At 40.7% G+C, this 26,712-nt stretch overlaps 1 protein-coding gene and 2 pseudogenes across 4 annotated transcripts in view; 2 read left to right on the top strand and 1 right to left on the bottom strand.

Moving 5' to 3' along the window:
• LOC111225073 overlaps positions 1 to 1,272 on the top strand; it is a 9,639-nt pseudogene extending 8,367 nt beyond the window's left edge.
• Positions 1,273 to 2,965: 1,693 nt separating this feature from the next.
• Positions 2,966 to 4,280, top strand: LOC111224622 (annotated as a pseudogene).
• Positions 4,281 to 9,074: 4,794 nt separating this feature from the next.
• arhgef39 (Rho guanine nucleotide exchange factor 39) overlaps positions 9,075 to 26,712 on the bottom strand; it is a 61,771-nt gene continuing 44,133 nt past the window's right edge. For 2 of the 4 annotated variants that reach the window (XM_022749514.1, XM_022749515.1), the window contains exons 8-12: positions 24,337 to 24,566; positions 17,063 to 17,151; positions 12,523 to 12,658; positions 12,289 to 12,401; positions 9,075 to 10,059 (exon numbers count right to left, since the gene is read on the bottom strand). In XM_022749514.1, the coding sequence (XP_022605235.1) occupies positions 10,020 to 10,059; positions 12,289 to 12,401; positions 12,523 to 12,658; positions 17,063 to 17,151; positions 24,337 to 24,566 (608 nt within the window). In that variant the 3' untranslated portion in view covers positions 9,075 to 10,019. The remainder of the gene's footprint in view (positions 10,060 to 12,288; positions 12,402 to 12,522; positions 12,659 to 17,062; positions 17,152 to 24,336; positions 24,567 to 26,712) is intronic. The other 2 variants (XM_022749516.1, XM_022749517.1) reach the window with 2 other exon arrangements.

The raw sequence follows: 26,712 nt of genomic DNA, 5'->3' as shown, positions 1-26,712 counted from the left end.
TCAAGCTTCAGTGCAGATACAACACACAGGCCAACAAATGAAAAACGAAAAGTAGACAAGAAACAAGTACAGATTAGCCACTTTAAAACAGTTGAAGATAGTAAGGTTAAGTGCTCTCAAAAATGTCCATAGTAGAATAAGGTGAATAAGGTAGACACCAAACTGTAACAAAATGTAATATCACAATTATAGTGACCAAAGTTATCACGGTTATCAATATTATCACTGTGCATTAAAAAATTCACCAAGTTTTATCATGGAAACAACAATGAATAATACGCATTTAAAGATTAAAATAATAACATGTCCAACACATGTATGTCATAAGGGACCAGTAGCAGTACTGGGTTTGCCTGCTGCCTTGTTAACAGGGTGGGCGTGCATGTGCTAAGGGGTCAGTCAGCTTTTATTAGTGGGTTTACCCACGTTTAAAAAACCTGCTTATACCCACTGACTTTGGTGTTAAAGGTATTAGAAGGCAGGAAGATCTCTGGAGGAGCGCTATTGCCTTCGCCGTATTATGACTGACACAAAACAAATGCACGTTGTGTGTGGGTGGCTGTTGCAGCCTGATGCCATACAGAACATAACGTGAGTTAAATTAACCTTAACCATGAGGTGAAGCTCCAGGCACAAAGCTTGACATGCCCTGCTTGGTCCTGAATGTGAGTGACTTGCACTCGCGGCCTGAAGGTGTCTGTATGAATTAGATTTTTTTTTATCTCTAAATGTAACATTAAACTGTAATTGTCTCTGTCTTTAGGCCTGTGAGGGTAAGTCTGCTCTAAACGACCAGATCCACTGGGCTGATGGTTTCATTTTGGTCTACGACATCAGCGACCGCTCCTCCTTCCTCACTGCCAAAGCCATAGTGCACCTAATCAGAGAGCTGCACCTTGGATCTGCCAAAAAGGTATGGGATCACTTGTGCATGTAAACAGAACCAGTCAGAACCTGTGTATTTTGAATCTCACAGTCATTTTTCACCCACAGGGACTCGCTCATCTTTTTGGTGGGCAACAAACAGGACCTTTGCCACATGAGAGGGTGCAGCGTGAGGAGGGTCAGCGTCTGGCGGCCGAGTATCGCTGCCAGTTCTTATGAGCTGTCGGTGGCGGAGCACTACCAGGAGGTGGCGTTCATATTCTCCAAGATGGTGCAGAACGCCAGCCTGGGCGGCAAAGCCAAGGAGCGCAGGAGACGCCCAGCGGCTCCAAGTCCATGGCCAAGCTCATCAACAACGTCTTCGGCAAGAGGAGGAAATCAGTGTGAAGCGAGTCAGACACCGGAACAGCTGTCAGTCAAGGCTGGACCAATGACGTCGGACTATTCATTCCTCTAGCTTGGCTCTGTATCTTTGATTCTTGTTGTGTTGCTGTTGATTAGCATGGCCTGACATATAAAGTGCGTAGAAAGGTATGAAAAAGCAGTAGTACACAGTACATACTGTCTGAGCCTACTTCCTGCTTCCAGCTGCTAACTCATGCTTTTCCTGTCAGGCTTATCTAGCAGAAGCTGAAATCAGTTTCTAACTCCAGTTTCACATTCCAGCGATGAAGTGTCACCAGTTTGCTTGTGTCTTGAAATCTAGTGATTAAACAAGCTGAGTAATCAGCAGGTAGGAGGTGGGTGGGTGTCAGGTATTGTTGTGTGGTGACATTCAGTGTGAGAGACATGGAAGGTGCAGTTATTTCAAGGAGACAAAGATCTTTCTTTCATATCCCACATTCTGTTCAAATGTGTTCTTGAGCAAAAACTACTAAACTCTGAACAGCTTCTACAGAGCTCATTATTGCTTTTTATTTTTTAAATCAGATTCCCCTTATAAAGGATTATGAATGGTTTATAACTAATTTATTAATAAGCTTGTTAACAATTTATAGATAATGTATAAGCTGTTATAACACATTAGATAAAAGGGGCAACAGTGACCTGTTGCTTAACCAAATAGTGAGCCCACATTTATTTTATACTGTTCATAGGCTGTAAATAAAGATGGATGTAGCCTCTGTGACGTCACCCACAGGTTTCTGAAGAGCAGTTTTGAATCTCAGAGTGAGCTGCTCCACCGTCGCCATCTTGGCAGTTACAGACTCCGCCCCTAACTTCTAGCTAATCCAAAAATGTGCATACGCTCACTCGCATGTCACTCAAAAGAGCACGCCCTCGATTGACGTGGTCTCAGTCGGCGGTGGTTACGTCTGATTTTTCCACTTTACTTTGTTACTGTGACCAACCAGCACCTGATCATTAATACTGGCTGTAATACTGGCTGGACTGTTTGGTTAAACTTTATCTATCCGGTAGGAACTTCATGTTCAAGCTTCAGTGCAGATACAACACACAGGCCAACAAATGAAAAACGAAAAGTAGACAAGAAACAAGTACAGATTAGCCACTTTAAAACAGTTGAAGATAGTAAGGTTAAGTGCTCTCAAAAATGTCCATAGTAGAATAAGGTGAATAAGGTAGACACCAAACTGTAACAAAATGTAATATCACAATTATAGTGACCAAAGTTATCACGGTTATCAATATTATCACTGTGCATTAAAACATTTCACCAAGTTTTATCATGGAAACAACAAATGAATAATACGCATTTAAAGATTAAAATAATAACATGTCCAACACATGTATGTCATAAGGGACCAGTAGCAGTACTGGGTTTGCCTGCTGCCTTGTTAACAGGGTGGGCGTGCATGTGCTAAGGGGTCAGTCAGCTTTTATTAGTGGGTTTACCCACGTTTAAAAAACCTGCTTATACCCACTGACTTTGGTGTTAAAGGTATTAGAAGGCAGGGAGATCTCTGGAGGAGCGCTATTGCCTTCCGCCGTATTATGACTGACACAAAACAAATGCACGTTGTGTGTGGGTGGCTGTTGCAGCCTGATGCCATACAGAACATAACGTGAGTTAAATTAACCTTAACCATGAGGTGAAGCTCCAGGCACAAAGCTTGACATGCCCTGCTTGGTCCTGAATGTGAGTGACTTGCACCTGCGGCCTGAAGGTGTCTGTATGAATTAGATTTTTTTTTATCTCTAAATGTAACATTAAACTGTAATTGTCTCTGTCTTTAGGCCTGTGAGGGTAAGTCTGCTCTAAACGACCAGATCCACTGGGCTGATGGTTTCATTTTGGTCTACGACATCAGCGACCGCTCCTCCTTCCTCACTGCCAAAGCATAGTGACCTAATCAGAGAGCTGCACCTTGGATCTGCCAAAAGGTATGGGACTCACTTGTGTATGTAAACAGAACCAGTCAGAACCTGTGTATTTTGAATCTCACAGTCATTTTTCACCCACAGGGACTCGCTCATCTTTTTGGTGGGCAACAAACAGGACCTGTGCCAAATGAGAGAGGTGGCAGCGCGAGGAGGGTCAGCGTCTGGCAGCCGAGTATCGCTGCCAGTTCTATGAGCTGTCGGTGGCGGAGCACTACCAGGAGGTGGCGTTCATATTCTCCAAGATGGTGCAGAACGCCAGCCTGGGCGGCAAAGCCAAGGAGCGCAGGAGACGCCCCAGCGGCTCCAAGTCCATGGCCAAGCTCATCAACAACGTCTTCGGCAAGAGGAGGAAATCAGTGTGAGACGAGTCAGACACCGGAACAGCTGTCAGTCAAGGCTGGACCAATGACGTCGGACTATTCATTCCTCTAGCTTGGCTCTGTATCTTTGATTCTGTTTGTGTTACTGTTGATTAGCATTGGTCTGACATATAAATGCGTAGAAAGGTGTGATAATAGCAGTAGTACACAGTACATACTGTCTGAGCCTACTTCCTGCTTCCAGCTGCTAACTCATGCTTTTCCTGTCAGAGCTTATCTAGCAGAAGCTGAAATCAGTTTCTAACTCCAGTTTCACATTCCAGCGATGAAGTGTCACCAGTTTGCTTTGTGTCTTGAAATCTAGTGATTAAACAAGCTGAGTAATCAGCAGGTAGGAGGTGGGTGGGTGTCAGGTATGTGTTGGGTGACATTCAGTGTGAGAGACATGGAAGGTGCAGTTATTTCAAGGAGACAAAGATCTTTCTTTCATATCCCACATTCTGTTCAAATGTGTTCTTGAGCAAAAACTACTAAACTCTGAACAGCTTCTACAGAGCTCATTATTGCTTTTTATTTTTTAAATCAGATTCCCCTTATAAAGGATTATGAATGGTTTATAACTAATTTATTAATAAGCTTGTTAACAATTTATAGATAATGTATAAGCTGTTATAACACATTAGATAAAAGGGGCAACAGTGACCTGTTGCTTAACCAAATAGTGAGCCCACATTTATTTTATACTGTTCATAGGCTGTAAATAAAGATGGATGTAGCCTCTGTGACGTCACCCACAGGTTTCTGAAGAGCAGTTTTGAATCTCAGAGTGAGCTGCTCCACCGTCGCCATCTTGGCAGTTACAGACTCCGCCCCTAACTTCTAGCTAATCCAAAAATGTGCATACGCTCACTCGCATGTCACTCAAAAGAGGCCACGCCCTCGATTCTACATAACTTCTTAATAAAATGTAAACAGATGAGTTATATAAACAGGTGTCATGAAGGAGGAAATTAGCTCTAGAGACCAAAACTGTTTTTGTACCAGGCTGTAAACATGTTTATTTCTGTTGTAAAGTTGGACATTTTAAAATGGGAGTCTATGAGGATTGACTCACTGTTGGAGCCAGACTCTAGTGGTCATTAGAGGAACTGCAGCTTTTGGTTCTTCAGTGTTGGCTTCATTTTTCAGCCCAGGAGGTTTGATTCTTGGTGCTGTTCAGCCTCATATCTCATTAGGTACGGAGCTAAGCGTTTGTAGCTGCTGCTTCATCACGTTTGTTCAGTTACTATCAATGAACCACCGTCAGCATCTTAATGCTCAGAAAGTTTCATCTGGCAGATCAAATTATGGCAGATCACAGGATCATATCACATGACCAGATTAATCCTCTGAGGCCTTGGCAGTGTTGTTGACCTCTACATGCTCTCAGCAGCCGTCCTCATTATAATCACAGCTGTTGATCAGATTGTTATCACAGTGGAGATTAACATGGAGATGCTTTCTGCTGGTCGGTCTCTTCTTTAGGACTTTAGCATTCCAGCTAGAACACAGGTGGTGACCTTCCTTTACCTGGTGAACTGCTCACCCATTCTTTGTCCCACTGTTCACATCTCTGTGATTCTCCCTCCATCATCTTCAGGTTTCTTCATCTCGTTTTTACAATCATTTATTTATCAGTTACAAACATTTATAAAAATGTAAAACACAGCATTTATTAATGAGTTACTATAAGGCTCCTTTTACCAGTTACAATTGGTAATAACTCATTAGTAAGATTAATGAGTAGTAAGCATTAACTTCATCTTGCCAAACAGTGAGCCTGCATCAATGTATGAAAACTGTTATAATTTGTTTATGATTGTTTATGATTTATAAAGTGTTAACAACAGAATTTATAACCTAATTATAAACCATTTATAAATCCTTTATAAAGGTTGTCTTATTGTAAAGTTGTACCCCTTTATTTTGCTGATTGCTGATAGTTTGAATGGGGAGCCATGTTGTTGTTGTTCCAAGAAGGTCTCCTAAGTTACCAAGTTATTTGGAAAACTCCGCTGAGGAAAATGTGCAGGTTGGATCGGGTCATGTTCCAGATTTCAGGTGGATCTGAGCTTTATTCACCAAAGTTGACCATATAATTCAGTAAACCTGCTTCCTGGAACAAGCCCCCTGGGGCGATGAAGGGCCCTCTGTGATGTTGTTTGTCACAGCTCTTCCAGCAGTGAGGTGGCAGAAACCCAGCGAGAAGACAAAACAGTCCCAGCTGCAGTCTCCACAACAAGCTTCAGAACATGACCCGTGACATACAGCGCGATTCTTCCCATTTAACTGCGTTGTTTATTGTACTGACGGTGCACCAGTACAGTACAAACATATGCACGCATATAGGTACAATCAGAAAAGCCTGGGCTCATATCGTTTTATCTACAGAGTCCACCTTGGCATCACATTACTCATTATAAAAAGGTTTTGTAATGATACAAAACTAATATATGGCAAACAAGTTTAAATTTGGATGCATGAAACTGTCTTGAACTAGGTGTAGCATATCTGAATCCCGGCTGGATCCAGGATTAGGTCAGGGGCTGTGTCTGCTTCAGAGGCTAGGAATCTTTTTGATGTAGTGAGCAGGACGACGGCGGACACATGGCTTTGGTTAGGGCTTGTTGAGGACTCCACCGGGTCCACCAGCTGACGGCCTCCAGCCCAATCCCTCTGTGTTATGACAGCGGATTTAAAATCAGCATGGTGCTGGGTGGCTTTCTAATCCCTCCGACGTTCCCTCTCACATTACTCCACAGATCAGCCTGACAGACGGCTCAGTGAAAAACACCTTCGGCTTCAGCTTCCCACACACTCATATTGTTCTCCCGTCCCTGCGTCCATCAAATCTTCATTGTGACTTAACTAGCATGAAAACATGAGGGGGATCTGCAAATCCTTGAAATATAATACCACCATGTGATAGTTGTGTCAACATGAACATGTCTTCAAGGAATTTGAAAACACATCAGATCAAGTCTCTGTATTCAAACACTTAAAAAACAAATCAGAAAATCTTGAAAATGAATTAGAATGTACATGCAAATCAATACAAGATGATATAGTTGATTGTATGGATCATTTATCAGAGTATTTATATGGTGTTTAACCTGTTTTTATGCCGCTGCGCTTCCTCCACCAACCTGCCAAGCTGCAGGAAATATGGTCGTAATCTCTCCTTCCTGAGCTACAATGTTGAATAATGGCCAGAAGTGTTTTTACAGAACATTATGATGTCACAGTGAAGTTGACCTTTGACCTTTTGGATATAAAATGCCATCACTTCATTTTATCTTCATAGACATTTGAGTTAAATTGTTTCATAATTAGTGAATGAATTTGTGAGTTATGGCCAAAGACGTGTTTCATGAGGTCACACTGTGACAGAAGTGATGAAATTCCCTCTGGGCGTTCCTGATATATTGCATTCACAAGGAAAAATCTAAAATAAAAGGACTGATTTTATGTACACAACGTAAAGTGCCACTCCTGAGAAACAGAATAGACAGAGTCCTTACAGGTCCGAAATAAAATTAGTATTGTTGTAGCAATAAATGTACGAAAGAACCATTTGTCCCTCTACTTTCTTTTTTCCTCGCACCACCCCTCAGGACAAACTGCACGTTTCAAGCGTTCAGAAAAGTGAAAACAGACACATTTATAGACATTACTTCCTTTAACTAACTTAGGTTGGCTCTGTTGTTTTTTTATGCCTCTGTGCCGGCGACAGTCAGAGCCGGAGGCATATCGTTTTCGGGTTGTCTGTCCATCCGTCTGTCCGTCCATCTGTCTCATCCTTGTGGACTCATTATCTCAGTAACACCTCGATGGGTCGTCTTCAAATCTGGCACAAACATTCACTTAGACTCAAGGATGAACTGATTAGAGTTTAGCAGCTAAATGTCAAAGGTCAAGGTCAGTGTGACCTCACAACACACTTTTTACAGGAAGAGAAGATTCAAATCAGCTTCTTTGGGCTCAACTCTTTAAATAAAAATGCATAATCATGTTTGTGGGCATTGGATAGGTACAGTGTATGATCAATGATCAATGTCAAACGTCCCTGCTGTTGTGCAGAGTGCAGGTGGGCTCAGTGTAAAGTAGTCCTCTGCCTCCATCTTGTGTTGATAAAGCAGTACTGCAGTTTGGTGTGAGGGATCTGCTGGTCGCTCGTGCGTCTGATCCTCTGCTGTTGGAGGGAAACTGATGAGTGTGATGAGTTTCACACAGTGTGGAAGTGACCACGTATCATCCGTCTTCTAAAATAGAACCCTAATCACTTTCTCTGCTCTGCGGTCCACATATAGAAGTGTTGAATATTTAAAATATCTTCATCAGCATTACACTGGCCCGCTACTGGAGGAGGACAAATAACCCAAGTCAGAGTGGTGATGCCGTTAAAGACACAGTTTAATATCAGACACCTTCACATTTGTGAAGCCATGTTTAAAACGTGCACCTGCTCGTTCTGCTGTCACTCACTCAGGATTGTTCGCTCGTTATTATGCTGACAAAAAGCAAAAGATGTCATGATCTAATGTAACTTTTTTTTCTTTATCTTTTAGACAATACTCTGGCTTTTGTTTTGGATCCATCACTTCGATTTCAAGTGTTTATTGGCCTGTATAAAGGAGGAATGATTACAGCAAGAAAAACCTGTGTCAGTGTTCAGTTAGACGCCTGACTGTTGTTTTAAGACAGAGTTAAACTAGAATCACCTCCTCGTGGTTGTTTCCTCCATCTACCAACCAAGCTGCAGGAAACATGGTCACGGTCTCTCCTTCCTGAGTTACAGCACTGAATAATAATAAAGTGCTCTTACAGAACATTATGTTGTCACAGTGAAGTTGACCTTTGACCTTTGGGATATAAAATATGATCACTTCATTTCATCCTTATAGACATTTGAATTAAATTGTGTCATAATTAGTGAATGAATATAGTGAGTTACGGCTAAAAACCTGTTTTGTGAGGTCACAGTGTGACAGAAGTGATGAAATTCCCTAGACATCGCATTCACAAGAACATGAAGTCACTGTGACCTTTGACCCTAGACCACCAAAATCTAATCAGTTCTTCCTTGAGTCCAAGTGAATGTCTGTGCCAAATTTGAAGAAGTTCCGTCAAGGTGTTACTGAGATATCGCGTCCACGAGAATGAGATGGACAACCTGAAAACAATATGTCTCCGGCTCTGACCATCACCGACACAGAGGCATAAAAAACGTGAAGCAGTCCTTGAACACAAATCCTTTAGACTGGGTCCTGGGGACCAAACTGTCATTATCAGTGAGTAAACACGACCGACCATGTGTGGGAATTTTTGGATTTCTCTAAGTTGAGTTTTTGATCCTACTTTGCTTTTTTCTAAGCATCTTTTTTTAAAATGCTAAACATTTAGCATTTAAAAAAAAATCATCTATTGGATGTTTGGTAAGTTGAAGAGCTGAAAAAAACACAAATACACAGTGACTTATTTTAGTGTTTTATTGGGAAATTACCATCATTTCCATCCCCATTTATGATTTGTAACCAGTTTTAGCAAAAGAAAAAAAAGGTGTAAAAATATGATTTTAAAATAATCTGTAAAATACACACTCAGTGTTAGTAAAATATATGAAACAAATATCTGTTGATTTGATAAAGGATATAATTATAGGCTATAATATAATAATCATCAGCATGGTGAACTTCTGTTAACCAGGTTTTCTTGCCTGGGTGTAAATCATCATAAACACAAGCTGTCATTCTCTAAAATACAGTGCAGCTGATTAAATGCACTTATTTAATTATGACATAACAAAAGGCACATGTCACCACAGTTTGTCTCTACTGTATATTTGGTGATCAAACAATCACTCAAGTCAGACGCTACCACCATGGTCCACTTGTAATGGGTGAAGGTGATTTTTATGCTGCTTGACTTTGCCTATGTTTCTATAGTTTCTTAATATCCAGATATATTTTTCTACTTTTTTCTGTAAATGCAAAGTCAACTGCGTCTGACTGAAAAGACTAGAGGAGTAGTGGAGTGGAGCGTTCAGGTACACGCCGGGAAAAAGGACTTCCAGGGGCGAACTCATGAATACACTGCTGTATCACAGTGTTGTCTTTGCAACATTATAAGACCAGCAGCAGCAGCAGCAGCAACACACGCAGCTCACAGTTTAACATTCATCAGAGATTTGGTCTTTCAAGCAGCTCAAAGATTTAAAGTTTATATTGCACAGGATGAGCAGAAGCTGAAAGCTGCTGTTAGTAACAAAATAAACCTGACTTCATGCTGACACGTTAAAAAAAAAGCACAATGAAGAAATAAATGTGTGTGCCACGGTTTGGCAAAAGTGAGTGGAACGCTGAAGTCAGTCTGAAATGAAACTTTCAGACGGAACATACAGGATCCACCGTCAGGTCAACCTGATCTCTGTCACAGGATCACACAGCCAGAGGAGGACGACTCGGCACTGCTGGACACAAAAAACAAAAGGTTTCACATCACACTCAATCACAAACAAACCACGTTATTCTGAGGCAACAGTCATCACTCTGAAACATGAGCTCTGAATCTGTCAGCTGTCAGAAAGTCTGAACATAAAAGAAGAATTGCTTTGAATAATCATTTTTGTCTGATATGGTTTTTCCATTAAAAGTCGATTGACCTAGTTAAATTACTTAAATATCTCCTTCTCCCTCTCCATATGCAAATAATGTTGATTTCAAACTGCTGAAAACACGTGTACTACTTCACTGGAGAATCCTTCCTCAGTGGATTACCTGTTCACAGATTCATCTCACAGTTACATGTGTTGAACTGAGAGAGGAACTTTCCTCCTAGTGTTAAAGTGCTCGTACAGACGCTTCACGAACTGTTCAGACCCCTTCACGTTTAGCACACGTTACTGTGTGGATGTGATTTTACATGGATGAAACTGCCATTTTTCTCCATCAGTCTCCACTCAATAATCCACGATGACAAAGTGAAAACACGGTTTATAGTGTCCATGATCCCTATAGTGTAGCAGTAAAGTGTTTATATATTGACAAATAGCCCTAATATCTGGATTTGCAGTGGTTTGGATGGATGGATGTATATTTCTATAGTTTTATGACGACTTATGTCCTTTTTATTTTCATTTTTCTGTTCTGTCGTTGCCTTTTACATATAAAAGATTTTATAAAGTTTTTAACCTTTTTTAAATGTAAGACCTTTGTGGGGGGGCTATGCTATAACAAATGGATACAATTTGGGACAAGGTCTGTTAGCTGCACTTCTCCAGGCTTTGAACAGAACATGGTGGCACGCATGTCCCCTATTGGACATCCCCCACCAGCCTGGGACAGTGATTGGCCTGAAGCCACATGACCACAGGCCCAACCACCTTTTGAAGTAGCCCCATAGGCAGTTATCTATGTGTTCACACACGCTTGGCTGCTTTGTATTATTATTTTTTGTTTCATACCTATCCTATTTAAATTTCACCTATGAGCCGTTTTATGATGAAACACATTGGTCAAATAATCTGTTTAGTACGTTAAGTTAAGTGTTGCTGGAGTTTTGACCTCTTTGCTCAAGGACACTCGGAGACTCTGAAGCCACTCCAAGTTCAATTTGAGTTTTTTCAGAGCAGAGGATCTTTCCCCTCCTGCTCTCAGAGTCCTTTAAAAGCTATTTCAAACTCATCTGTCTTTCACTCAAAGTTCTACCATGAAGACCAGTTACACAAAACACCCTTAAGTCTTCTCCTTAAGGTTCCCTTAAAATGTTCACTTAAATATTTAAGGTGTTCTCCTTATCTTGGTCTTATACTTAAGAAATCACTTAAAGTCAGTCACCTTAGCGACCAAAGTAAGGAAAAAAACTAAAGGTACCTCTGACTGTCTTAAGTGCAACATGACAAAGTTTATGGTGCTAAGTCAAGAACATGAACACATCCCAAGAGGAGTGAGAGAACCCAGTGCACACCCTTATTGATGAGGAATTGATTCTATATTACGCAAGTGATAAAGCTAACGCCAGCAATCATATGGTCTCCATGGAAACAGTACAACTTTACCACTGTTGCATCACTTTTACTGCTGTAAATTACTTAATTCTTTTCCTTAACAAAAGGAAACCTTTTAAGAGATTCTGTACAACACCCCTCAGCTAAGGAGAAATGAAACCTTAAGTGTTATACTTAAGTAGATAACCTAAGGTGTTTTGTGGAACTGGACCCTGATTGATGAAGAGCTGCTGAGGTCGTCCTTCTAGCAGGTTCTCTCATCTCTCCATCTTCTGAAGCTGTTAGAGTGACATTGTGTTCTTTGCTCAGTTACTCCAGGAAGAATCCTGGCTCTAAACTTCTTTTATATCCCAGTTATTGAGGTCACTGTGATCCTGGAACACTCAAAGCTTTAGAAATGGTTTTACACCTTTGCCCAGATCTATGGCTCCTCATAGTTTTATCATGGAGGTCTACAGAGAGTGCCTTGGACTTGACGTCTTGGTTTCTGTCCTGATACTCAGGTATGTGCCTTTATAAACTACGTCCACAATCAAAAGAAAAATGTTTCTAAAATAAATTGATTGTGCAAAAATTGAAGACATCTGAATACTTTATGAGGTCACTGTCCATCAGTCTGCACAGTGGACTCTAACATCCAGTAAGTAACAATAAGAAAAACACATATTTGAGCGGAAAGAGATTTGAAAACACCTCAAATGATCCCACCTCTGCTCTGGAGTGTCACCCTGCTTCATCCTTTTGGGGGCGCTGCTCTCCCACTCAACTGGAGGCTTGTCAGCCTGCCTGTCGCTCTCAGAGCTCACCTGAAGAACAGAGGGGCAGAGACTCTTTTAAAGCTTGATTATGGATCAAATAATTCTCTGCTGTGTAAAATATTAATGACTAAATAAGCAACCAGCGAACCAGCCTGTGTGTGTGACTCACCATGTTCCTCTTCCTGCCGGGGTTGTTGTTGCTGCTGCTGCTGCTCAGTACGTTGTGGCCGTCAGCAGCAGAGTGGCTGGGTCTCTGGTGCAGCTCATCCCTGTGATGGACCACTGTCTGTTTAGACTGCAGCTTCCTGTAAAGTCAACACAAGTTCAATCATACTATACTGTTCATATTATTTAATGACATCCAATACAACAGCCGGTTCAGTTAGTGCTTGTGTCACACTGACCTGCTTTATTTTGAAGGGTATTTCTAATGTTCTCTCCCTGATTTACAAGTTAAAGTTCACACTAAACTCTGAATTAATCTGAACTAAAATAAACCAATGACACCATCCACACACACACACACACACTATAAAAAATGTAAAATTAAAATTAGTTTTCAATCTCTCACACATCTCCAGGGAAAATCATGCTCAGTTTTATAAGTTAACAAGCGTGTCAGCTCTCTGTGGTGTTTCTAAATGACCTCAAACATACAAACATGTCTCTGATACAGTTTGGGAGACACAGACAGAGAAAGAAGACATAATGCAGTGAAATGGCACAACACCTCCATGTAGTCAGTACATTATGTGTTCCCACCTACGGACATCTTGTTATTGTCTGAAGTGCACACTCATCTCAAAAATCCAAAACAGCTTTCAGTCGAGTTTTACTGTTTTCACTGTGACAGACGTAACTGTTTTTTTATGTCATACATATTTAAATACACAACATAATGTATCTTTTAAAATGGAGTGTGTACGGTTACATTTATGGCTGATTCTATATTCTCCAATTTTACGCGAGGGCTGAAAGATATGCAAAAAAACCCAAAACAAAACAAACAAAAAAAACCAAAAAATCATATAGTGATTATTTTGGCAGATATTAGGTGATACGAGTCACGATTTCAGCTGGAATAGTCCTGTTTGCATTATTCACTTTGTAGCAAAGAGTATTATTTCTATGAGTCTCCGTAGCTCCACAATGCAGTGACAGTGACACGTTTTACCTTTAAGCTTAGCTAGTTTTAATGTCGACACCTCCTTTATGAAAATGTTTTATTCTTGTTTTACTGAGTCTGTTTTAACCTTGTTTTTTTTTCTGCTGGTTCGGGTCATTGACCCTGAAAAACAGAAACAGGTTGGAAGGAACAGTGAGCTGGTGCAGTAAAATCACCAGGACTAATGTCGAGGAACTCTCGGCGCTGGCAGAGTCAGAGCCATAAAAAAGGCCCAGTCAGTTCTGGCTGAACGTCGTCACCCCCTGTTCAGTGAGTAGAAGTTGTTGCATATACAGTATATATTCTGTCTGAATCCAGGAGCAGCAGACTCAAAAACTCTTTTGTCCCTGCTACCATTGGTTTTTTGAACAGTCTTAAGTACCTCTTTGTCTTTTGTGTAGATTGTCTGATTATTGTTTATTGTATTTACTGTATTTCTTTACTGCTGACTGTGCAATGAATTAACAGTTATTTAAAAAAATTGCAGCTGCTGAGATTCAGATTTTACACTTATTGTAATTTCAATAACATTTGAATACATTTTTCAGTCCTGACTTACTACAGTTTAACATTCTGTACATTTACAGCATGCTTAGTTTGACATTGTGATCCTGGTTAAAATTACTCACCACATCACATTTAACATTTTCCAGCATCAATATATATCAGAATATGGCAAAGTGATTTTTCTGCATTTCTCTCCGTTACTCAGAGACCAACCAAACGTTTATATATTAAACTTACATCTGTCTGCTAATGACCCGTACCATTTAAAGATGATTACATATGGCAGATCATTCACAACATTTATTTTTATGAAGAATTCAGATTCAGTTGCACCTGACCCCAAACCTGGAGACCGCTGTAACACAGATCTAACTCAAACACACTGAATTAACTGCTCTTTGTCCCAATAAGTAAGGGAATATTATTTATACAATAATATTATAGTATTGATTTATTTAATAATATTTATCAAAGAACAGTTATTGAGTTTTGTTTTGTGTAGAACATACAAAACACCTTGAGTCAAAACAATTGATTATTTTATGGCTTCTGATGAACAGAACAAGCAAATATATTATAAGAGGAGGATAGAAGAAGATATGACAGGATCAAAATAATACACAAAAAAACTTGTTTGTGTTTTCTTATGCATTAAAATGTGCAATTATTTGTGTTTCTGTTTTGCTATGGGACAAAATTAGCTGCATATTTTTCCTATTTTGAAGTAAAATGTTGAAACACACTGTTGTGTGGTCTGTTGTGATTTGGCTGCTCAGCTTGGCCACAATTACAATAACTTGTTGCAACCGTCTCCATCCAGTAAAGTAACATGATTTCATCACATCGCACAGCTCCACTTAGAGTTAATAAATGATAATAAGGAAATTATGTCCAGCTACATGATTATGAATTTATCTTCTGAGGTCAGTCCGGGGAACCTCTCCTCCTTCTGCACATGAAAAGTAAGTAAGAGTTAAACTGTCTTTAGCCTTCACCACATCCCTGGTGGTCAGGCCTCAGCCTACCTCACCATTCACTTAGTGTCACCAAGCATTGATCTACACACTAAGTTGAAACACAGGCTAAGAGCTGTGTGTGTGTGTGTGTGTATGTATGTGTGTCTGTGTGTGTGTGTGTGTGTGTGTGTGTGTGTAGGTATTAACACGATATTTGTTTAACAAAAGGAATCTCTGCACAGAAAAAACTACAATTAAGAGTTAAAGAGTAAAAACTTGGTCACAGACAAAAGAGAGCGGCTAGTAATGTGAATGTGAATGTGTGTGAAGAAGGTATTTTGCAATGAAAACCTTGAAACAATGCTCACCGATCTAATATGACTTAACCCCAGTAAACAATAAATGTTTGATAATCACTGGGAGAAACATCCATTGGATTCAGAGATGTCAGTCCAGATAGTGTGTAGTCTTTGTTAAATCAATAATTCAGCCGCACACACACCCTTCAGCCCTGCACTTCTCCCCAGTGGTGTGAGAGCTGCTGACCCCTGCTCCTCTCAGCCTGTCCCCTCCTCGGTCTTCCACCACCGCTAATTACACTCCCTTCAGTTTAGAGCCATCAGCCTGCAGCCTCGGCCCCCATCTGCTGCGTCGTCTGAGCTCTTTGACAGCCTCCTCTCTCCCCTCTCTGACACAGTGATAAACTAATAAGCCTGGCTGGGCACGCCGGGGTCAGGGCCCTCAGCAGAACCGGCCCCCACCACATAACGGGGCTGACTCGGACCCTCCTTGGGGGAGCTGGGCCCAGGCGGGCTGGGAGTGGGAGTTACTGAGGTCTGGCTGATCAATGCTGAGAGGCAGACAGGCCTGATGTACAGTATCAGTGTGTGTGAAAGTTTTATTAAGAGTCATTCTACACCGAGAGAGAGTTGAGGCAAAGCCCTCTCCACTCACTGCACACTGCTCCAGAAAGGATTATTTACATTAACACAACACACAGGTGACGCTCTGAGCCACATTGCTTTTCATCAGATAATGAAAAACAGGAAGAAAACATCTCAAATATCCTAGAATACAAACAATAAATGTGCATCATCCAAAATCAAAAATAATGAATCAATTAAACTCTGAAGCTCTCATCAGTCAGAATTAATCCTGTGCAGCTAAAACTCATCGAAATGTATTTCAAAGGTGATATTCTGTATTTTTCTTCCTGTCAATTAAACCCATGTCCAGACCTGAACCAACACTGAACGTAACCTACTGACAAAGACTGTGTGTGTAATAAAGTCTGATACATCTTCTTCCTCTGTGACCATTGCACCAGCTGACATGTTCCTTCAGTAACACACACACACACACACACACACACGCACTGTAGTTTATTTTGACAAAACGTGAATGAATCTGCCTCTGAAAAAACTCCCTAGAAATAAAGGAAGAAACACATTATAAGTACTTCCTTTTGCATATGCCTTTTTTTTTGTGTCAAAATGAATAAAAAAAATAATTTTTTACAGAGCATTTAGGTATTTCAAATATTCCATATTTTAGGAAATTTATACCTTAAAAAAATAAATATATGAAACTATATAAATCTGGGAACTGTTGTTAAAGATACCAAACACTGTACGTCAGGCTGAATTTAGACAACATGTATATAAAGTCATGCAAAATTTATCTTCAATATTCCCATTTTAATGGAAAATTGCAAACATAAAATACACGGCATCTGGGGTGTGAATACTGCAAATCAGCTTCGCACTCTACAATAATACAGAATGCAAAGTGCTGCAACGTGCTGCTGTCAGAAAGTGTAGAAGCTACTTGTGTTCTTTACATTTAAAGAACCTGGGGAATACTGAACGAGGAGATCAAGAGTTTATATTTAGACATGCATCAGCTGTTCTTGGGTGGAGCCGCCAGAGTTGAGAACCTGCCTTATGTGATATGACACCTGAAAGCAGATCCCATTGCAAAGTATGTTCCTCTTACCGTGTATTAACACGTGTGTGTGTGTGTGTGTGTGTGTGTGTGTGTGTGTGTGTGTGTGTGTGTGTGTGTGTGTAGCAGGATCGTACCTGATAGCTGAGCTCAGACTTTGGTACCAGTCATTCAGATCCTCCTGGTTGCTGGACATCAGCAGGAGTTTGGCTCTGGGGAAGGTTAGCTGGAGGAAGAGGGGGGAGAGGAGAATGAGGATGTCTGTTGGCAGTATGCTGGGGTGGACAGAAACAAAGTACATTTACTTGAGTACTGTACTTAAGTATATTTTTCAGTATCAGTACTTTACTTGAGTATTATTTCTTTTTAGAACCTTTCGACTTTTCCTCCACTAAACTTAAAGACAAATATTGTACTTTTGACTCTACTACTTTTCTATGAAGTACTCTTACTTTGAAGCAGAGCTTTTAGTCATAAATCTTCTTTTATTTTGAAAATGTGACAGACCATACACTATATTCATCACAGGAGAAAAACCAATCACAGCCAACTCCTCCACTCTCAGTCATGTTTTGAACCTGTCAGTGTCCAAACGATGGCGACGTTAGATAAAGATGAGGCAGAAGATTCTTCAGCAGAGACCTGATCTGATCTGAAGTCTGTGTTTGAAGGTTTAGAAATAAAGAAAGATTCATTTAGTTTGAAATGTTTGCTGTGTTTACCACGACCAGACTTTGTGTTTTTATGTCCATGTCTTCAGTCTTTGTATCATATTCTACAGTCTTTTTATTCTAAAGGTTTTACAGTCAGTCAGTCAGTCAGTCAGTCAGTCAGTCAGTTGTTTCAGAGTCATCAGGTTCTGTCAGTGTTGAACAATACAAGTTCAATCTTCAGTGTTTTTAAAATCAAGTACTCCAGTACTTTAACTCTAATAAAAATCTGACTGAACAACTTTCACGTGTATCAGTCATATCTGACCAGGAGGATCTGTACTCTGACTCCAGTGATAAAGTTGTGCACTGTGTCCACCTCTGGCAGTATGGGTGTGCATGATGGGAGTGAGGGACTGTATTATGATGGGTGCTGTGATGCCACCATGGCATTAGCAGCGCAGCTTCTTCATTCATTTCAATGACAGTTATGTGTTTAAAAGAGACACAAGAAGCACAGACAGTGGATTTCTCAGTGCAGCTGCAGTAACACTATAAAAACAGTAGAGGGTAGACCAAATTAAGCAAAAAAAAAAAACCTCTTCTCCCTGTCAGCTCATCACACAGCAAAACCTACTGCTGCTCCTCACTGCTCATTCATCACCCGCCAAACTTTGACATGTGAAGGTAAAGAAGGTGGAGGAAGCAGGTCAAGTAAAGAATCTGCTGCATTCAGGTCACATTTACTGCAAAACTACAGGCGGCTGGACAGAAACGTGTTCTCAGATCTCCGGTGGGCTTGTCTCAGGTCTACGGAGTGACAGGGTCCTCTTCCTTTGAGTCAACAGTAATTATCAACTCTCTCATTCACACTGCCAAAACCAGACTCAGATTGAACTTGTCAAACAAACCAGTGGGAGACGTCTGAGCCCAAACAAAAGGGGCTTTTAGAGCAGCATAATTACACTGAGAAAGCTATTACAGAGGATCAAAATTAGCCCTTCACCATATTAAATGGCCTTTCACATTTACCTGCGGCTGCAGCCTCCACACAGGAAACCAGCTTGTTGAGCAGTGACATATTGATCATTGCCACGTGTGTGTGTGTGTGTGGACACAACTTTATGCTGGAACAGAGGAGCATATAGCTCATCAAACATAATGATGTTTTTACACACGGGGAGGGGAGTGTCTCTCATTATACATTAAATAGATTAAGATTTCAAATGTATCATCATCAAAAGTATTATCTAATTACAGAGTTCAGTGAGTGGGGCCGAATTGAGTGGCGCGTGATATTAGGCGCTCGCTACTTTGGGGGACGGCGGTTGATTTATTCACAAATACATTCCACTTCTATTGGAATGTGGTAATTAGGGATTTGTCAGGAAATCTGACCCTCTTAGGTAGAAATTACTTTGTATAATAAGAACGGCAGAGCATGGAGCCTCATCGCTGCACATAATTTAGCTTGATTATTTATACATCAAAGAGAATCTGTCAGGGATGTGGGAAAATATTCAAGTAGCGAGGGAATATTAGCAGGAGGAAGACTGCAGACAGAGAGAGAGAGAGAGAGAGAGGGGAGGGGGGGGGGGAGAATAAGGAAGGTTGAGACAGACAAAAGGAGAGAGGAGAGAAAATAAAGAGGAAAAACGGGGCGAGCCACAAGTAAAAGCCAGCGCTCGACAAACATGGAGGAGGAGAGGGAGAAAAAAAAAAGACAGAATTTTAATAAAACTGTTTTTTTTTGTTTTTTTTTCCCCCCAAACTTTGCATATAGATTGCCATGGCATTTACAGCTGTCAAATTTAATTTGGCTTTAATTCTTCATGGCCCTGGATGACGAGGGCCCTGGAGTGCTGACAGCCCTTTTCTTTGAGCTTAGGTAGGGGCCCAGGATCAATAATGTGTCCTTATGAGAAATTACATGTAATGCTATTGAGTATGCATCTGGGCCTCGGTGGGATAAGAGGCTAATGAAATGCCATTTCTGCCATTAGATAATGTGCAGCAGGCTGGTGGAGAGCGGCGACAGGCTTGAGGAAGATGTATTTACTGGAGGGCCGGAAGAGATGGATCTGCAGCCTAATCTGATCCAGCAACTGAGAGATTCTGTTGCAGCTGGCAGCCGTCACTACACTCCTCAGTTCTTCACACACATACACATACACACACACACACACACACACTCCAAATAATACAGCGACTAATCTCCCCATCAGCAGCCTTTTCATTAGTCACTCAGGCCTGGTCATGACGATACGTCACTGGGCCTGCGAAGAGACTACGTAAATACATGCTGGACACTGTAGTCTTATACAGACTGCTGGTGCTGAACTAGGATTAACTGAACTGAATTTACCCTCCCATGTGTGTGTTGTGCTGCAGATGCGCACAACATAAATAAATCCTGTATTTTACTCTCTACATATTCTATACCTAGACAAAATCTCTAGACTAGTGTTGCCCAACAGACCAATCTAAAGGTATTGCAGTCCCATTAAAGATGGTATTTTCCCTATTTTATTAATGATGGTACTTTAATAATGAAAGTGTTTTAATAAGAGCTGTATTTCCTATGAGTTGCGTCGATGTCTGACAGCGGGGCAGTGTGTGTGTCTACAGCGCACCGCTTTCACTCAGCATAAACTGAATGTAATTTATTACTACTTTTTATTATTATTATTATTTATTTATTTATTTATTACTTTTCCTGGTGTTTAGGGTTTCAGTATCATTATCGAGACATTGAGGCTGGTATTGTTTTGAAGTCATAATTTTGGTATCGTGGCAACACTGCTCTAGACACCACTGAGAGAATCATGAATCACAACATCTGTGTGGGCAGGGAAACTAATTTGCACCAACAAGCTATGAAATTACTACAGACTAAATAATTTATCATTAATTGTAAAAACAATAGATTCATAATCAAAAATAGTAATTGATAATTATAATTGGTTGATTTCCTGTCTAGTTTTATTTGATCACTGTGTCTCAGCCCAGCTGTAAACTACTAGTCCTGTGTGAATCAAGCTTTAGTGTAGAGACAGTTTTTTGACAGACAGCGGGCTAATCAAACCTCTACAAAGCTGCTGTGCATCACAGGGAAGCACGTTACAAACACAACATAAAGAGCTCTTTGAGCAAGAGGGTATCAGCTGAAATGAATATTGATACTATGCAGCACGAGCACTAAACACTTGCAGAATAAACGCTTTGGTTACTTGCTCAATGACGCGCAACTCGTTCTTTTGAATGTTTCATGACAGCAACTGCATCATTTAGACACAATTTGTCAGCCAGCAGCTGTACTGAGACCTGGAAGACAGATCAGACCGAGAGGAAAGACACATTAAAAGTTCAACTTTTGGGCTACTTCAACAAAGGGGTTTGAAGGGATTAGGGGAGAAGAAGAGGCGAGGTAACACAGGCCTCCTCTGACAAGCTGAACTAAATGACATTTCATTCAGCGGCTGGAAAAGGCTGGAAAACATTCAGGAAACCTTTGTTTGGCACATTATACAACAGAAAGCATCGGGGCCATATATAAGACAAATCAAAGCAACATACATCAAAAGTGGAAATTAAATAATGCCTACGCTAAGGACTCACTCATGTGTATACTCAAATCAATGAACAGATGTCTGCCCACCTGCTGCCCAATAAACACTCTGAGCATTTTTCTTTTTCATATTCAACTGTTCAAATTTTTCTACAGTTAGTTAACCAGGAAATGACAAAACCTCTGTCAACTACTGTAGATGGCCCTTGTCTCATAAACATAAGAAGTAACACTCTAAGGTATGGTAACCTGACTGTGGTAAATAAATACAATTTAGACAGGTGTGTTAGAATTAAAGCCGGACCAAAAGAGATGAGGCTCTACAGCATTTCATCAACTCTGAACAGTTCTCCTCGTGTCTGTCTGTCTCCTCCACTCAGACTAGTTTCAGGTTACATCCCTGTTTATCCAGAGTCATAGAAAATATGAACCATTTGTGTGAAATTTTGTCATAATTACTGAGTGAAGTCTTGAGTAATGGCTAAAAAGTGTTTTGTGAGGTCATCGTGACCTTGACCTTTGACCATCAAAATCTAATCAGTTAATCCTTGAGTTCCAGTGGACATTTGTGCCAAATGTGAAGGGTTTCCCTTGAAGAGGTCTCGAGATATCACGTCCAGAAGGCAAAAATCACGTTTTGTGAGGTCCCTGTGACCATTACCTTTCTCCTTTAGCAAACAAAATGTAATCAGTTCACTCCTGACTCCAAATGAATGTCTGTACCAAATTTGAAGAAGTTCCATCAAGGTGTTACTGAGATATCATGTCCGTGAGAATTGGACGGACGTACGTAAAACCTGGAAAAAATATGCCTGTGGCTCTGACTCTCGCTGGCAATGAGGTGTAAAAAATGTACTGTTTTTCTTACACTGAGCACAGTAACAAAACAAACTTCAAAAGATTTTAAATTTAAAAACTTACAAATTCAAGAATCTAGCATCTTCTAATCAAGTTAGTGATACAATTTGTCATTTTTACTGTGATTCAGGGACCAATCACCAGACAAACATGACACTAATATAAACTACATGGACATTCTGCTGTGCTGAGGGGTTGAGGAGCTTTCACTGTAAATGTTGTGGCTGCTCTGTGACAGTCATTCCTTGTTCTGACTCATTTATCCCTTTTTGCTGCAAGGGAAAACGGTGTCTGCTCCTCAGTGGGGGGCTGTGCTGCAGCTGTAGAGGCCATAGAAGCTAAAGTAAAACAACACACTGAAAATAATATTAATTTTACTTTGTTATTCAGAATATCAAGTAAATAAATCTCTGGTCTTTTGTATTCACAGTGGACTTAACGTTTCCTGAAGGCCAACTTGTTGTTGCATTGACAGGTCACAGAATCTGATGAATGCGCTGTAACACCAGCGGGCTGAACACTTCTCCTCTCAATTTATCAAAAATTCCACCAGTTCTTATTTTAACATGTTGGACAGTAGATAAATAATTGAACATATGACTCATGCTTCCACTCGCAAATACTGCATTCTGCAGTAGTTTTGTTGACTTCCAATGTTTAAGCTGATCCGTAACGTTCGTCGTTAACAACAGCGTCGCTGAGTTATCACTGGTTTATAAAGGTCATGGTAAGAGAGACTTACTAAAATGGAACAAGCTGTCGTATCATCATTAATAACGGGCCATAAGTAGCAAGAAATTAAAGTAATTGAAAGACAAAGAAAGGTGCTTGAGCTATTTTATTACCAGTGTCGCCACTGCCTAGTTTGTCCAGCAGAGCACTGTGACTCCACTGTTGGCAACATGGACAGATCAGCTGACTGCTGAAGAGCAGAATGTAGGCTAAACGTTAGATTCAAACACTTGGGAACAGACAGAGATAGATGGTTAGGGTTAGAGTAAGTCAGGCCAGATATCATTAGATCAGGATGCTTGTTAGGGGAAACGCATCTCCACAGGGAAACTTCACTTCCCCCAATATCTACTTCAGAGTGTTGGAATCCAACGCTGACCCAGAACGGAGTTGGTGCTTGGGTGCGTGGTGTAGGCAGTTGCCCGTTCACAAACTTGATGTTACCTTCATTTGTGAAACAGACGGTAAAATAGTTCTAGCGAGTAAATGAACAACAGAGCTATCATTGTTTCCCTCGTCACTGACAGCTACTGTAAGACATATGCTTGCAGTTTATGTGTTGCTAAATTAGCGACAAAGCTTGCCAATGCCATGGCTTGTAAGCATACGCTCTGTGACGTCACACACAGGTTTGTGAAGAGTGGTTTTGAAGGTCAGAGTGAGCTGCTCCGCCATCGCCTTCTTGGCAGTGTCTGACTCCGCCCCGAACTCCCAGCTAATCCAAAAATGGGTAAAGAGGAGGGGCGTGTGTGGAGCTGAGACTTTGGTGCATGACGGTTTGTGGCGCATACTCTCACCCACCTGTCACTCAAACCAGCACACCCTCAAATCGACATAACTTTAAGTCTTGATAAAAAGTAAATAGGTGAGTTATATAAACAGTTGTCATGAAGGAAGAAATCAGGTCTAGAAAACCAAAACTGCAGTACTTAAGTAACGACTGGCATGTTTCTCCAAATACATTATAATGGTAGTTTGTTTGAAAAGTTTAGAGTTTTCAGAATTAATGCTAAACCCTGTCTGAATAAGACAAATCAAGTAGGTGTCTTCGACCTGGCAGTTGTATGTAGGTTCATTGCTTGTGTTTTGTCTCATCAACAAGCCTGTTTACAGTTTCCACCATGTATCTCACAGTCTAACACACTGACTAGCTACACACAATAGGGAATTTCATAATAAAAAAACCATAATTGAGAAATATGACAACTAAATTTATATAAACTAATTTATATAACTCAAGCCTCACAGCTTCAGCTCTGGAATAAATCCTTGTTCAGAATGAGATCTCTGTCTCTTACTGTGTATGTATGGAGAGGAGGAATGATGATATGGTGTAATCATTAATATGCTGCTGTTTTCCTTATGTATTGTTTCTTCTAATATGAGTTTTCAGCTGCTGTTCATAAATAAATCAGTACTCTGTTAATTATTTTTTCCCTGATTTGTTAATGTTGTTTTTCAGCCTATTTCCCACATGAGACTGAGATGAACATAATCTAATACAATATTCCACAATATCCCAGAAGCTCCCTGATCCCTCTAATGTTTTGTTACATGACCAAACTCAGGTAGGCAGTTATGTGCCTTGGGAGTTGATACTCACACTGAGCAGGCCTCCTTTGCTCCTGGTGTGCCCGAACACCTTCTCCAAAGTGCAATCCTGCAGGGGGTACATGTGCTGGCCGGTGAACTTGTCTCCATTGGTGGGATGCAGTGGGCTGCAGCGCTTGGCCTGCAGCAGCATGTCAGAGAACAGGAAGAACATCTTGGGCTTAGCCTCTGCACCTTTAGGAGGAACCATGTTCAGCCAGCCCTCACGGATGTACCACCTCCCTGTGAGAAGAGGAGGGAACAGACAGAAACACAAACAGTGGTTTTAACAGGTCCATCCTTATCTGGGTTGCAGGGGAGCTGATGACTTTCCCAGCATACACTGGGACAGCGGTTACTGTTGTAGCATATCTGTTTTATCCACGATATTTGCTTGTGCCAACTACAGCATGATGAGATACAGTGTGTTGACTTCAAAGCCACCATCTTTCCCTAACATTAACCAAAATATCTTTCTAACCTTAAACCTTACCACAGGTAGACTGAGAGCTTGGGTTGAGCGATTTCCAACATGTAACATCTTGATATAGTCCAGCCCAAATAGCGCAACATTATTGCTATAAGCATCTAGTCTGACATCAAACTCAACGAGCAGAAGAAGGCAGGCAAAGTAAACAATAACAACATGTGGAATGGCAGTAGCAAGTTTGGTTGCAGCAAAAGATCAGCCACGACGGTGGAAAAAAACGCAGCAAGAGATGTTTTATATTTCATGTGAACCAGGAACAAGTTAAAGACCAACAAAAGACAGAAGCAGCTCAATGACAAACATCCAGATCTGTAAACAGAGTTCAGGCTGAGTGAGTGTCAGTTGTTAACTTTATATTAACATGTCATCAACATGTTCATGTCCTAAAATGTTACTCTTACTGTTTTGTGTAGCTGACATCTGTCGTAGCAACGCTCCACACACAGTATTCATAAAGGCTAACATTAGCTTGTTTGGGCTAATGTTAAGTTGTTTAGGCTAATGTTATCTTGTTTAGGCTAAGATTAGCTTGTTTAGGCTAACATTAGCTTGTTTAGCCTTACATTATCTTGTTTAGGCTAATGTTATCTTGTTTAGGCTAACATTGCAACAGCTCATGACGTGGGCTGGGCGCTCACAACATTAGCAGGCTACGCTTATTACTGTTCAGTCTGTCAAACTCTAACACTGACTTTTTAAATGGACATTTTCACTCCACAGGTCTGTCACCTTGTTAGCCAATTTAAACTACTGCTTGCTGATTGACTATATGGAGGTGTGTGTGTGTGTTTATACACTGCGTGTGCAGAAGTGTTTGTTTTTTTACTGTGGTATTGATTTAAAATCACCTCTTTTTCTTGACAGGTTCCAGAAGCGGTCAAGTCTCGACTAACCAACATGATAACTTGCATGGTGCAGCCAACATTTGAGACCCTTCGCTGCTGTAATGCTGTGTGGTCAATGTGCTTTCTGCAAACTGTTGCCTGTACACAGCAAAACCAACAGAATGGCAACTATTCTATAGAGAGAATATCTAGCCTATGGTGTATCTGTGCGTCTGTGTGTGATGAAATTTGAGATTTGAGGTCCCTTGTAAAAGTTTTAACTAGTTTATCAACATTAGGTTGACGCTCAAATCTTTCTACCATCTTAGCCAGCAAAATGTGATAAGAGATCTTGGAATTGTAGTTATTTTTAACTTAAAGAATTTGCAAATGCTGAATCTGAACTGGATTTAAAATCACTAAGTGTTTCAAAAGGATTCAGATTCAATAAGTGGATTCAGTACTGTCTTTGGATTTGAAAAATGCAGCATGTCTGTGAAAATTCACAGTCATCCAGGTCATGGTATCTCTAAGAGCTATACGGAGGCAATTGGACTTGCTTGAGTTTCTTGAAGATGTTTGACCTCTTATCCAAAGGCTTCTTCAGTTCCAACTGAATTTCAAACCAGCGCAGGTTTTACTGATGATCACTATGTCAGTGTAACAGTGTTAATAATTGCATTAAATTGCAAAAATAATGAAACTAAGCCATGCTGAATTGAAAAGATAAATGAAGGCTATTGGTATGGACTAAAGAGGACAAGAGAAAATCTAAGACGGACTCAGTGGGAGGTAGGCATATCAGGGTGTGGCTGCAGAAGAAAGCTAACCCTAACCCTCTCTCCAACCATGATTGGCAGCAGCCTGATGATAGCTAATAAGCAAGAGGCTGACATTTGGATAGATAAAATGAAAATTCAGCCTGGGTCCAGGGTGTTTTTGTAATTGCCCCAGCCAGTAGCCTGTGATTGCAGCTAGCCTGAGTGGCCGGAGCTGTGCCTCTGGGGCTTAGAGAGGACATTTTCAGCTACAGACAAGCCTACTGAGATTAAGTGGCACGGCCAGGCGGGGGTCA

Source organism: Seriola dumerili, unplaced genomic scaffold, assembly GCF_002260705.1.
Source record: "Seriola dumerili isolate Sdu_G_001 unplaced genomic scaffold, Sdu_1.0 BDQW01000138.1, whole genome shotgun sequence".
Taxonomy (NCBI): Eukaryota; Metazoa; Chordata; class Actinopteri; order Carangiformes; family Carangidae; genus Seriola; species Seriola dumerili.
This window is presented reverse-complemented; position numbering and strand designations above follow the sequence as displayed.